Source organism: Myxine glutinosa, chromosome 5, assembly GCF_964187855.1.
Source record: "Myxine glutinosa chromosome 5, kmMyxGlut1.1, whole genome shotgun sequence".
Taxonomy (NCBI): Eukaryota; Metazoa; Chordata; class Myxini; order Myxiniformes; family Myxinidae; genus Myxine; species Myxine glutinosa.
Window position 1 is genome coordinate 80,563,198 of NC_136265.1, and position 13,857 is coordinate 80,577,054.

The window sequence follows — 13,857 nt, forward strand, 5'->3', positions numbered from 1 at the left end:
TTGTCAGGACACATTCTTTGGAATATCTGTTCCCAAGTGTTCCCCCTTTCATTTCTCATGACTTTTGCTCTGGCATACTCCATTGCCCACAATAAGATCCATTTTCCTTCTTTGTCCAGTTTTTTTACATTCATTTTAATTCTCTCTTCTTGGGTCATCCAATTCATGTCTTCAAATGCTTGCTGTCTTGCTTTGTTGTTATTTCCATTATTCTTTCCTGAGTGACATATTTTTCCTTCATTGATGCGACTGAATTGAGGTTCCCTAATGGAACTATTTCAATCTTGGCTGCCAGCTTTGTTTGTTTCAACTGGTTCATGAATCTTTCTCCTTCAGCGTTAATACCCCATGCTTCATGCATAGCGTACAGTTTGCACTTGAGGATGATATCCTTCTCCTCCTCTAAGCTCCAGCTCTGTTCATTTAATCTTCTCCCATTTTTCTGGAACCTGGTAGTTGTGGGTTGTGGAACAGGCGACTCTCTCTTGTGTGAATTCTTTCATGTCTTTTCATTGTTGAGGAACGAACAAAATTCTTGTTGCAAACAGGACACTTGTGTGGCTTCTTTCCTGTGTGTATTATTTCATGTCGCTGCAAATGTGATGAATAAGCAAAATCCTTGTTGCAAACAGAACACTTGTACGGCTTTCTTCCACTGTGTATTTTTTTATGATTATACAAATGTGAGGAATGACCAAAATCTTTATTGCAAACAAAGCACTTGAAAGGCTTCTCTCCTGTATGTATTCTTTGATGATTCTTCAAACTTGACAAAAGATGAAAAGCTTTAAGACACACAGAACACTTGTGTGGCTTCTCTCCAGTGTGTATTTTTTGATGCCTTATTAATGCTGATCTTTCAACAAATGCCGTAAGACACACAGAACACTCATAAGGCTTCTCATTTGTGTGCATTTTCTGATGTCGCTGCAAATGTGAAGAAGAAGCAAAATTATTGTAGCAAACAGAACACTTGTGTGGCTTCTCTCCTGTGTGCATTTTTTTATGTTGATGCAAATATGACGAATGAGCAAAATGCTTACTGCAAACAGAACACTTGTATGGCTTCTCCCCTGTGTGTATCCTTTGATGATTTATTAAAGTTGCTTTATGACCAAATGCATCAAGACACACAGAACACTTGTAAGGCTTCTCTCCCGTGTGCATTTTTTGATGTTGATGTAAGTATGATGCATAAGCAAAATCCTTGTTGCAAACAGAACACTTGTAAGGCTTCTCTCCCATGTGTATTTTTTGATGATGATGTAAGTATGATGCATAAGCAAAATCCTTGTTGCACACAGAACACTTGTAGGGTTTCTTTTCCATGTGTATTTTTTGATGTTGATGCAAATATGACGAATAAGCAAAATCCTTGTTGCAAACAGAACACTTGTAAGGCCTCTCTCCTGTGTGTATTTTTTGATGCCTTGTTAATGTTGCTCTATAAATAAATGCCTTAAGACACACAGAACACTTGTAAGGCTTCTCTCCGGTGTGTATCCGTTGATGTTGACGCAAATGTGATGAATAACCAAAATCCTTACTGCAAACAGAACACTTGTATGGTCTCTTCCTTCCTTGTATATTCTTGAGAGTCTTTGCACAGCTTTTACAACTGCGGTTGGAAGGTGCGTTGCTAAACGTGTCAGTTTCTTGACAAACAGTCTGTGTCATGTGACGATTTAAAACTTCTGAGCAGAACAACTTAGAACAGTTGGAACAAGAAACGAGTTTCATTTGTTTCACTGAAACGACAAATCACAAAAAGCATTCAAAATTTACCAACACTTCAAAATGTTGGACAATTGATAATTAATATTTCACTCAGATTAGATTAAACATTCGCTATATTTCTGTGCTTCACTCAATGGAGAAGCTCAATATCAAGGATTCAAAAATGGCAGAATTTTCCATTTTCAAAAATGTATCTGACAGTGACTGGGTAAACACAAGCTACCTTACCAGAGGTTATTCGATTATTCTTGCAGCAGAAAATGGCAAGGTGTGATGTGTGGTCCTTATTTATATTTTCTAAGGTCTCCCTTTATCCTCCTCAGAAAGTAATTCCAGATGCATAATTTTTCAGTCCAACATGACAAAGGAGGGACAATAAATTGAAAGGAAGAGAAGGTATAAGATAAAACTTTCACCAACTTATCCTCAGCAAGAGCAGAGTTTGTGCCTCAAACAATGATTTTCAAACCTTTGGCCTCTACAACCCATGTGGAAAACGCATCAGCTTACTTGCAATCATCAGTAAGTTCATGGAATCCATCATTCATCCGCAGCTTGATCGAGTACTGCTCTCCCCTCTGGGTTGGCGCCCCTGCATTATACCTTGCTCAGCTTGAGGCAGTGGAAACCAAGACCTCCAATATTATTGGAATGACCCGCAATGAGGCAGAGGTTATGGGCCTCTTACTTTTCCATCACAGACAGGTCTTTGGTCTCTTTGTCTTCTACAATCTCATTTTTGGTCTTACATCCTCTGCTCTTTCCATGCTATATCCTATCCTCCCCTCCCCACACCCCCAGGTTTCTGCAGGATTCCTCTTTTCCCTTCAAACCTAGATGGTATTGTTATGTTTTTGGGGTATGGATGAAATACCTTAATTAAGTTCAGAATGTATAGATTAAAATGCTCCGTATGCCGTGAAAAACCCATCTTGATGTATATAAGTAGGCCGTCTGTCCTGGTAAGAGCGTTTGTATATCGCCATGAGGGGCGTGGCTTCGTGTTAAGTAATTCTATGGCTTAAAGATTAATTCCCCAGTGTGTAATTTGCCGCTGTAATCTTCCCTCCGTCCTTATTGCAATTAAAAGGCCGAAAAAACCTATAACAAATGGACTCATTCACTCACCACGCCGCCAGGTCCAACAAACCCGGCACATTTGCCGATCGTGCCAACCAGGTCCCACCTCACGGCCTTCGACTTCATCCGAACATTCGCGAAAGAGATTGGACTCCGCCCCCCACGTCATTTTATTTTCAAGGAGTTTTCAAGGAGGCCATGCCCCGGCCTTCGTGATTGGTGGAGGCACGATGGATGATGGGATAGCGCTCGGTGATTGGACAGAGTGTGACGTCATCGTGGAACATTCGAGAGTGAAGGGAAAAAAAAAAAAAAGACCCAGTGGCGCCATCTTACTCACTCTTCTGGTCCTGGCTTTGATTGTGGGCAATCGCATTTCCTCCTTGTTCCAGCTTGGTCGTGGGCATGTGGTCTTTGGTTCGTGTGCGCTCCTACAAAAGGGCTGGTGAGAAACAGCGGTTCAGGACAGTCGGAACGACAATGCACAGGATCGACATCGGCGGTGGACTGGGTCCGCGTTGTGTTTCCTTTTGACGTTGAAGGGCACCACTCCGTGCCATTTTGTGCGTTTCCCGCACGGTGGTATGGAGGCGACGAGCAACCGGCAAGCCTTACCAGCCATTTGGGGACACAAAGCTGAGTGCCGGCCGATTACCAAAGGATTATATATTTTCTTTTACTTTAGTTTTCCTCTTGTTTGGATATAGTCCAGATGCCAAACAGGCATTTCAAGGCAAAGCATGCTTGAGCGTCATTATGAAGTTTTTTGGTTGATTCATTATCTCTGACCTGTCCTGAAGCATAATCAGCCGGGTGCCAAACTGGCACCCTTTAGGAATTTTTTTTAGAGGCGAAAAACAAAATGGCCGCCACGACTTTCCGATAAATTCTGTTTTTGCCAATATCTTCACTTCTAATGCACTTATAAAGACAATTTTGGTGTCTACTTCTATGTTTTCATTGTCAAGGAATCCGATAATGATAAGATTAAAGGTGTATATATTAATCCTGTATCATATTTTCAAGATGGCCACCATTTCCCTATATAACAAGCGTTATGCCTAGGTCCCCCGTCGGGGAAGTGATGTGAGTTGACAAAGTGGAAGACACAGAAAACATGCTATGATATGATATTTCGCTCACAAGGTTCAGACACACATGGAGGCGGCCATCTTGGATTTTGACGTGGCGACCCAATTTTCAATAGCGTTCTTCCTTATGCCTAGATACACCCACACACCAGATTAGAAGTTGGTACTTCGCTTATTTCTCAAGATATTCCGCTCACAAGGTTCAGACATACATGGCGGCGGCCATGGCGGCGGCCATACACTCAGCCTGTCATCCTTCTGAGGTCGGCAAATTGAGGACCAGTTCACTGGTAATTCCCTGTGTTGCAAGAGGCGACTAACAGGGTTGGTGGCAGGAAGGGCATCCGGCCATAAAACATTGCTTCAAAAAGGGGACCACGGTGCCCAAAAAAGGCCAACCCCTACTCTGCGGGGGAAAATTGCCTCTAAAGGTGTTTCTTCTTCTTCTATTCATATGTACTTTGTTTCTGCTTGAAACGTGTACACCCCTGATTTCATGTTTTGTTCGGGTGTTACACATGAAATATAATCTTTCAAATGTTCTCGGGGAACCTGTGAACCAATGTAAATTGTTATAAGGCAGAACATAATCGGAATATTAATTACATTGTCAGTTATAATGTGTTAATTCCATGTTTTTAAATGATTCTGCTTGATCCAGTGTGTCGGAAACAGGCTCTGGTGTGATTAAATGAAAGAGGAGAATAACCCACTTGTAAGATTCGAAATTAGGCTTTTGGAAGAGTTGCTGGAGATTAAGATCAGTGAATTTGGCTCAAGATGAAATTATTATGGCATGTACCTCCAAAACATGGAAAGACACCTTCCTTTGGAAAATTGATAATTGTGGTTTAAAAAATGATATCACCTACCCTCGCAGGAGTTTCAAGTGACCATTTGCCTGAACCACTGTTATATGTGGGTTGAAAGTGACCACCTGCTTCAGTAAACATCCATCATGTCAGCACCTGTTTTGGAGCTCACATCAACAGCCAAAGTTTCTTCTTCCATTGGCATAGCAACTTGCAGGTCCTGCCTGATGTTCCAGCATGACATCGTGACTCTGCTGATTGCCAAAAGGAGGATGAGTCCTGGATGGGACTGCTGGCCTGAGCTGGACACTGGGCCTTCATGGCTCCACTGGTTGTTCCTGGTGTGCACCATGGATCACCTGGACATCATGATCCTGGAGCCTTCATCGATGCACCTCCAGCTTTGGTCCATACCTCACACAATTCTGCTGATTGAGCGGGATTTGTCCAGTTCCTCACACTCTCTGCTTGAGGGCAGGTCAGATGAAACTGGATGACAGCCTTGGTGAAGATCTGCTAACACTTGTTGTAAGAATGGCAGTGATGCTGCATGCTGTGCAGGGTCATTTTGTGATCTTGCCCATCTGCAACCATATTGGTGATTCAACACGCAATGGCTTGTGTGCTGCTGAAACGTGGCAGATTGTGCATTGCAAGCACAGAGAAGATTGTGACCTGTGCCTGGTTCCTCAAGCACATGAGATATTGGGTCACTCTTTGATGACAGGAGCACAGAGTTTCAGCGTTCATCCTGCCGCAGAGCATCACACATGAATAATCGCCAAATGTTAAAGGTGTCAGAAATGGATGATGTTGATATTGTCACCCAGATTGTGATGGAAATGAGAAGGGAAAATAGTAACTTTTATCGTGAACTGAAGTATTTTGTGCATTTGTATGAGGTGAAAACTTGTTTACAACCTCATATTTCACCAGGAAGTGGATCACTTGAATGAAAGGCTCCGCAACAAACTGAACTCTTAACGACGGAGGGATTCAACATGCAAGACGACGCCGAATAACAATCAAACTTTTCCATCAGGATGGTGTATGCATGCCTTAGGCCTGTCACACTGGATCGTACGATTTCTGGATCGTGCGATTGATGGCAATCTGGCCGAGGTACGACCAATCGTCAATGTTTGCTATGCTCTCCATTTGCGATCGCAAACAGCGATTGGTCTTAGGGGTCATCGTATGATTGGTGGAACGCATGGTTGTGCGATCACCAACGATTGGAGAAGATCGATCGCAAGATCAATCGTAGGTAATCGTGCGAATAGTGGTGGTGATCAGCGACCAATCGTACGGTCAATCGTGGCGACTTGCGACCACTCGGACAATCGATCGTGGCGACCTGCGAACACTCGCACTACCGATCGTGAGGTTGAACGACAGGTGGCACCACCAATCGTCAGGTGGTAGGACCAGTAGCACGACCAATCGTGTGACTACTTGACCCGCGATCATGCATGACTGGTGGTGCGTCCATGCGCGACTGGTGGTACGACCATGCGACCATGTAAGACCTGTCTGCGACCTCTTACGATTTGGAATCGCAGGTCAGAAGTTTTGAACATGACCATCGACCTTGCTGCGACTGATTTTGCTCTGGCAATCACCCACGACCTCTGCAACCAGTCGCGCGCTCTTTCTACGATTTGCCCACGATTCACAAAATTTTCGGTCGCAGCTAGGTCGTAACCTGATCGCAGGCCCGGTGTGACTGGGGCTTTAGGTAGAGGTGAATTAGACACCCAGATCCAAAAATAAAGGGTCTATTTTTATTTGGTTGCCCAGAGGGAAAAAGCGGGGACTGTGGAAGTCTATTTTTTAATGATGATGACTGAACACACATTGTTTACATATAAAGTCTGCAAGAACATCAGAGGCCTACACATATTCATCAATCAAAGGCGTGCCTTCTAGATGGATCTACGTGGGAGATGCAGGTAGACTTGCACCAGAAGCTAGCCTTTCCAGATATTGTGCATACAACCCTTCGGCCAGATGTTGTTATCTGGTCAACTCAGCGAAAGATCATCATCGTGATAGTTAGCAGTCCCATGGGAAGAAGGCTGCGAGGAGGCCTATGAGAGGAACAGTGCCAAGTACGCCGAGCTGATGGAGAGGTGTCAACAGAGGGGCTGGAAGACATGACTATTCCCTGTGGAGGTGGACTGTCATGGATTCCCTGCGCAGTCATTTTAGACGATGTGCCAAATGATAGGTATTCGAGGAAGGCAGAGGAGGACAGTTATACGCAGACTAGGAGAGCAAGCAGGGAGGGCGTCATGCTGGTTATGGTATCGTCGCGAAGATCCCCATTGGAAGCCGCATAAAGACAAATGGGTCGAAACGTCCAGTGACAGTTGGCAACCATCTGATGATGTCAGCGGTGAAACAACGAGGGTAGTACGACGAGCAACCGGGGGGCATACAACTCCCAGAAGTCAGACGATACAAGCCTGACCAGAGTACGAACAGACACCATCATCGGTAAGTGGATTATTATATCATGTATATGAAATGACTGCAATCAAACGTATATCATTCTTCACCTGAAGTAACATAAAATGGCTCTACGTTAAAATTTCTGTTTGCAAATGTCCCTATATATAACACACAACTTATAGATTGTATTCTTCAGTCCGTTTTTACGGATTTGAAGAATGTTTTTTGGGTGTAAATTACCCTCAAAATGCACTGGCACAGGGAAACTCTCCACAAGCGCACAGCCTATTAATTAAATAATTAATGACAGCCAGCAATGTAAAATATTCAACCTTCCCCAAGCTGGGCAAGTTGAGCATTTTGCATGAAAATTACACATTTTTTACATATTTTCCCAATTATCTCGACAGGTAGTGAACAAATTTCCTTTTAGTTTACTTTGAAATATGCCAAATGACATACTGAACATATCTTATGGAGGGTGCATGTGCCTCAGACCAGCCGATTAAAAGTTACGGCCAAATTTATGAGATATGAAAATTGATGAAATATGAAAATGGCGGCCATTTTATGGGTTTAGCTACCGAATTCAAATGTCCATCACATTTTTTCATACAGGCAATATGTAAGGCTAACTGAAAAATATAGTGGCGATTTGCCCTCTTTTTTTGGTAGTCAAATTTTATCTGGCTCATGGACTAATGCGTGGAGATTTCCATGGATACCATAGGAGGAGAGTTTGGTGAGCAGAGCTGGGTGTCAGACCGTATCGAAGGCACGTGATATGTCGAGGGAGACAGCTCTGATTTCTTGTTTGGCATTGAGGACCTCCATCCATTGTTGAGACAGCAGAAGCAACATGTCCAGAGTAGAATGACCTGGTCTGAATCCAAATTGATGATCGGAGATCAAGCCATTGGAGAAGAGGAAGGATTTGATATCCGAAGCAATGATGGATTCCATGACTTTGCTGATAATTGGGAGCAGGCTGATTGGTCTGTAGTTGCAAGGATCTGTTTATGCACATTTTTTGTGTAAAGCGGTAATGTTTGCTGATTTCCAAGATGCTGGCAGATGACCTTGAGCAAAAGAGAGGGTGAAAAGAACAGAGAGAGGGTGAGATAGAGCGGCAGAGCAGGATTTTAGGACCCGTGGGCTGATGCCGTCTGGTCCAGTTGCAGAATCAGAGTCGAGGTTTGACAAAAAACTTCTCCACCTTGTCAGGAGAGAAGGACACAGAGTCCAGGAGCAGTTGGGTTCGACTGGGTAAGGTGGGAACAGAGAGAGATGGGTTTGGGACACAAGATTTTGAGGCAAACACAGAGTTGAGGCATTCGGCTTTGTCACGTGCGGTGTCAACTGTGTACCCTTTTGAGGTAAAGAAGGGGATGGAGGAGGAACAAACACCAGAAACGGATTTGACCAGATGCCGTCAGGATTTCGAGGAAGGAGACAGGTTTGAGATTTCAATCTTGAGTGTGGAGAGATAGTGCTTCCTGGCACTCCTGAGGGTAGACACACACTTGTTCCGAGCTTGGTGGAAGGAACTGAGATTTCCTTCAGTTGGATTTGCCTTCCAAGAGGCAAAGACAAGTTGTTTCAGGGCAACTGCCTCACCACAAGATTCAGTGTACCATGGATGGGAGGAAGGGTAAGACAACTGAAGACGAGATGGGATAAATCTGTGCATGAGAGAGAGCAGTTTGCTTTGGAAGAATTCCCAGGAAGAATTGATGTCAGAGGCAGTAGAGATGGGAGACCAGTCCAGATGATTGATGGCTGCTTGAAGACCGTGACAGTCAGCCTGAGTGAAATGTCAGATTCGTCGGCACTGAGGAGACTCTCTGAGAATGGCCAGAGAGATATCCACTTTGACAAGCACATGATCAGAAGAACCGATTGGAGCAGAAGAAGAGCAGCAGACATTTGCAGGGAAGTTAGTCATAACCAAGTCCAGAAGAGAAGATACTCCATTGACTGAGATCTGGGTCGGGAAATTGACAGATTGTTGACAGAGATCTCACAGGATTTGAGTTGGACAGATGACTCAGAAAAGTTAATCCCCCCCCTTGAAAAGTTAATCAGTGGAGAAACATATCGTACTTATCATCGCCAAGGAAGTGACATTGTAGAATCACCATGACACTGTGATGGTTGTTGTAGTGAATGAAGACCGTTGTTCAGCAATGAATAGGCCTGAATGAAACCATTCATTGCAGCGATCCTTCGTTTAGCGGTGGATACCTGCATATGCATAAGGAGGAAGACAATTGGTTTCAGGTAGTTTATAGTTCCATATCTTTTCGGCATATCTCGCAGCATTGCGAGTTGGACAGGTGACCATGACAGGCTATGATCTGCTCATGGTCACCTATCTTTTCCACATATCTCATGGGATTATGAGTTGAACAGGCTATTGTGATGGGTGATGAGATGGTTTGAAGGCTTGGAGTGGGGAGAGAATCGACACCCTTTGGTTAGGAGGGGGGGGGGGGGGGGTAAGCAGTTTGGGTTTGGAATTGGAGATTGATGATTTGGGATTTGTGAGGGGGTGGGAGAGGTAGGGGAAGTTGAGGACTTGGAGCCATATTATACGAGCCTCGTACATTATATAGAATTTCCATTGGTCCCTGCTAGTTATTATTATGAACTAGCAAAAGTACCCGGTGTTGCCGAGTAACAATGAGTCGCTTCCTGACAGGAATATGAAGGGAGGCGGGGAGGAGAGGAGGGAGGGAGAGGCGAGGATGGAGTGTCGGGGGTAGGGAAGTGGATGGGGAGGAGGGAGAGAGAGGGAACGGGGAGGGGGGAATGGAGGGGGGAATGAAGGGGGAAGGAGGGAAGAGAAAGGGGGAAGGAGAGGGGAAGAGAGGAGGGGAGGGGAGGAGAAGGGGAGGGGAAGGGAAAGGGGGAGGGAAAGAGGGAATGGAAAGGGGGAGGGGAAGGGGGAGAAGGGGGAAAGAAAAGGGAGAAGGGAAGGGAGAGGGAGGAAGGGAGGGGGAGGGAGGGGAGGGTTATTATAGCGCACAAAAATGTTAGTCAATAAAAAAATGGGTACGTAAAAACAAAAAGGGAGCTCTGTCTACTGTCATGCCATGGCTTGCAAAAGCAGCCTGAATAGCGTTCACCAAGTGGTGATTAATCATATTTAAAAAGGGTGTTATGGCACACCCAAACTTCCCCGGCCTTGTGACTAATTAATTAAGTACACAGGTATTTCTGTCTTAATTTGTAGAGCCCTCGGCAAGCAGCTTAACCACTCCAGCAAGCGATAGCAAGCTGATTGCTTCTTGTTGAAATGGCCAAGGAATTTAAAAAACAGATCGCAGGTACAGTGGAGTCAGTGGCGTATCGAGGAAAAATGACACTCGGGGCGAGATATCAAATTTCCGCCCCCTCTTAACTCACATGCTTAATTAAATACAAAGTCTAATGAAATAATTTTAGTGCAAATCAAATTAAGTGCAGTACATTTACAAATAAACAGTGACACTTTTGTTTTCTGCCTTTCTAAATGGTCATTTGCTTCCATGCGCCACGGGAAAATCGTCTTCAGAAGTGTAAATAGATGAGAGATACAAATGATACAACAAAACAAATTTGCCCCCCCCCCTCCTCCCCCAAAAAGGGGTCATATGAAACACCACCCGGAGAGATTTTTTAGCAAATGTACACTTTTTTAGCCTGTCCCGTGCGCAGTAGGAGACGGGGTTTTGCAATCACTTCTGTGCGTGTGTGTGTGTGTGTCCATGTGCGTGTGTGTGTCCGTGTGTCTGTGTATGTCCGTGTGTGTGTGCAGTGTCTGTGTCATGGCTGTAACCTTTTAACATTTGAGTTTTCTCATCAAATTTTTAACAAAGCTTTATTATGAGGATTTGGAGAAGGCAAATTAATAATTTTGTCAAAAGGTCAAAGGTCAGCATCACATAAAATCATCAATTTTCATGCAATTGACATGAAATTTTAAGAATTTGCATATTGGGTCAATTGATTTGTTAACCAATCAAAAGCTAAAAGCAGATTGGTTTTTATATCTAAAGCTCAAAGGTCAAAGCTGCAAAAAATCATCAATTTTCATTTTGTATTTTTTTTAAACTGTGCTATTTTGAGCATACGGAAGAAGAAGAAGATGATGTCTGAATACAAACGAACGTGGACAGGCTTTGCATTTTCAGATGCTTTCTGGTTTAGCAGTTGGAGCTGCTGTTTAGCTCAATTCCACTGTTTAAATTTTGAAATTCTGTTCAGGTTAAGTTTGTGGAGCACATCGCATTTTAGTTTTCAAACGTTGTGCGGAAATAAAATAAAGGCACGAACATCGCCATGTTGGGACTCTATGTACAGGGACCGACATCCTCCTTCCCGTTCCCTCTTTCCCTGTCCCCCCCCCCCCCCCACTCCACCCTCATATAACTCTCCCTCCAAACCCCCTCCACCCCCATACAACTCTCTCTTACCCCCTCCTACCCCTCCCAATGGCCGACCAAAAGTGCCTTCCACATTCTCTTTAATCTTATTCTTCCGTCCAGGTTTTCAAAAGTGCTGTCCACCACCATCTCGGATCATCCCCCATCCAAAACCATGATCTTTTCCACCCCAGTTAGCTCTCCCCAAGCCCATCTCTTTGCAACTTTCCTGTTTTTCCTTCCTCAGGGTTTGCTTTCTGTGTTCTTCTTGTCCTCCCCTTGTGTTCTCTCACAATGCTCATTCTTCTCCACTTCCCATATCTTCAAAGTCTCTCTCTCAATTTGTCTGTCCCTCAACAAACAAAAAAAATCACAGAAACAATCCAAGAAATGATGTGGATTTTCACTGAAAAGTCTCCAGAAAACGATCTTAGATGGTAAAGGAAAAGGTCCAGACTTCAGACTTGTCAAGTCTCAGTAATCTCAATTGGTTTGTTATTTACAGTTCACAGAGTGAATTGGTGAAATAAAGACTTTCAAACTTTAGCTTCTTGTGTAAAGTACATAAATATCTGTGGATTTCAACTGCAACCAATATCCCTTGTCTCGTTTACATAAAAACTGCCCACGTGTGGAAACACGAAATGCATCTACAATTCTACAAGGATTGGAAATAAATAATTTATTTGGGGAAATAAAAAACGCAATGTGATTTTGACATCTACAGTGTAGTGTTCTCTGTGTAACTCGGCTTACCTTCGAGCAGCTGATCAGCTTTGCTTGTCTCTGCCGGAGGAGAATCACATGGTTCCTGCTTCATATGCTCAGAGCACAAAGCATCCTGAGAGGTCTGAAGAGAGTTACTCTGGAAGGGTTCCATCTTCACCAGAGGAGCTTCATCTGGAAACCACGTGACATTGTGTTGCATGGACAAAAGGGATAAATGAGTGAATCCAATGAAAACAAGCGTTACGCCTAGGTCCCCCGTCGGTGAAGTGATGTGAGTTGACAAAGTGGAGGACGCAAGGCGGCCATCTTGGATTTTGACGTGGCGGCCCAATTTTCAATAGTGTTCTTCCTTATGCGTAGATACACCCACACACCAGATTAGAAGTTAGTAGTTCATTTATTTTTCAAGATATTCCGCTCACAAGGTTCAGACATACATGGCGGTGGCCATCTTGGATTTTGACGTGTCGACCTAATTTTAATAGGGTTCTTCCATATGCCTAGTTGCACCCACACACCAAATTCGAATTCGGTCCTTCGCTTACGCACGGGAAAACCATAGTCCCCCTTTCGCTCCGCGGTGCGACGGGGGACAAAAAAAGAAAGTTTTGCAAGATAATTTGGTCAAAACCCAAGCAAGCATTGTCACAAAAAGAAATGTCTCATCCTCAATCCATTTATCATCTGACAAGGTAAAAATAGAATTCTCATTTAACTCACGACTTTGATATCTCAATTTAACATTGACAAACGAAAAAGGAGTGAAAAAAATCTCGTAAACAAGTCGAGCTACAAAGTACACCGCCCCATGCCAAATAAATAAATAACATATCCTTCAGGTGTGACATTGTCTGGGCACCTTTGGCACCTGCCAATGCCGGTGTGCAGCACATATAGACAGTATTGGGAGGGAGAGGTGTACAACAATTGATTGATTCAATGATTAATTCGGTAATCAAAAGAAATATAAAAAAATCGTAGAATAATTAATTTCTTCATCAATTGGCTAATAGCATACCTAAACGACCGCTGCTTCATCCAATGAAAAAAATAGCGGAGTTATAGCGTAGTTATTCGTAGTTATTTCCGATCAATTTTCATCTACAGTGTAGTTATTTCCTTATTGAATGTTTAGACTCTAGGTTGACTAGAAGCCGAGATCGCGCAAAACATGTATTTTATGGCGGCCATTTTCAAAATCCAAAAATGGCGGCCATGCAGGTGTCTGTGCAAATACCAACATTGATTTTCAGATTCTCCATGCTCTGAAGATTCCAAAAATGTACAGGTTTGCTAATCCAAAAATTTTGAAAGAAATTATATTTGTTAACATAGTGAACCTGACTATCTTCATCACTGTCCTGAGTGTCATTTTCGCAAAGGTGTCTACGCAAATGTAAACATTAATTTTTGGATTCCTCATGCTCTGAATATTCCAAAAATGTATAGTTTTGCTAATCTACCAAAATTTTGAACGAAATTATATTTGTTAACATAGTGAACCTGACTATAACGTAGGGTTTCCTCGTACAAGGTCGTGTTGATGTC

The 13,857-nt window shown here is 43.4% G+C and overlaps 2 protein-coding genes across 2 annotated transcripts in view; one reads left to right on the forward strand and one right to left on the reverse strand.

Moving 5' to 3' along the window:
• Positions 1–13,857, forward strand: part of LOC137428502 (uncharacterized) — a 186,720-nt gene that overhangs the window by 44,346 nt on the left and 128,517 nt on the right.
• Positions 424–1,677, reverse strand: LOC137428501 (uncharacterized). The gene has a single exon (XM_078777082.1). It carries the CDS (start codon positions 1,675–1,677, stop codon positions 424–426), a length of 1,254 nt encoding a protein of 417 aa, XP_078633208.1.

What these genes read in the sequence shown, in the direction of transcription:
- LOC137428501 (XM_078777082.1), bottom strand. Translation starts at nt 1,677, where the DNA reads ATGACACAGACTGTTTGTCAAGAAACTGACACGTTTAGCAACGCACCT.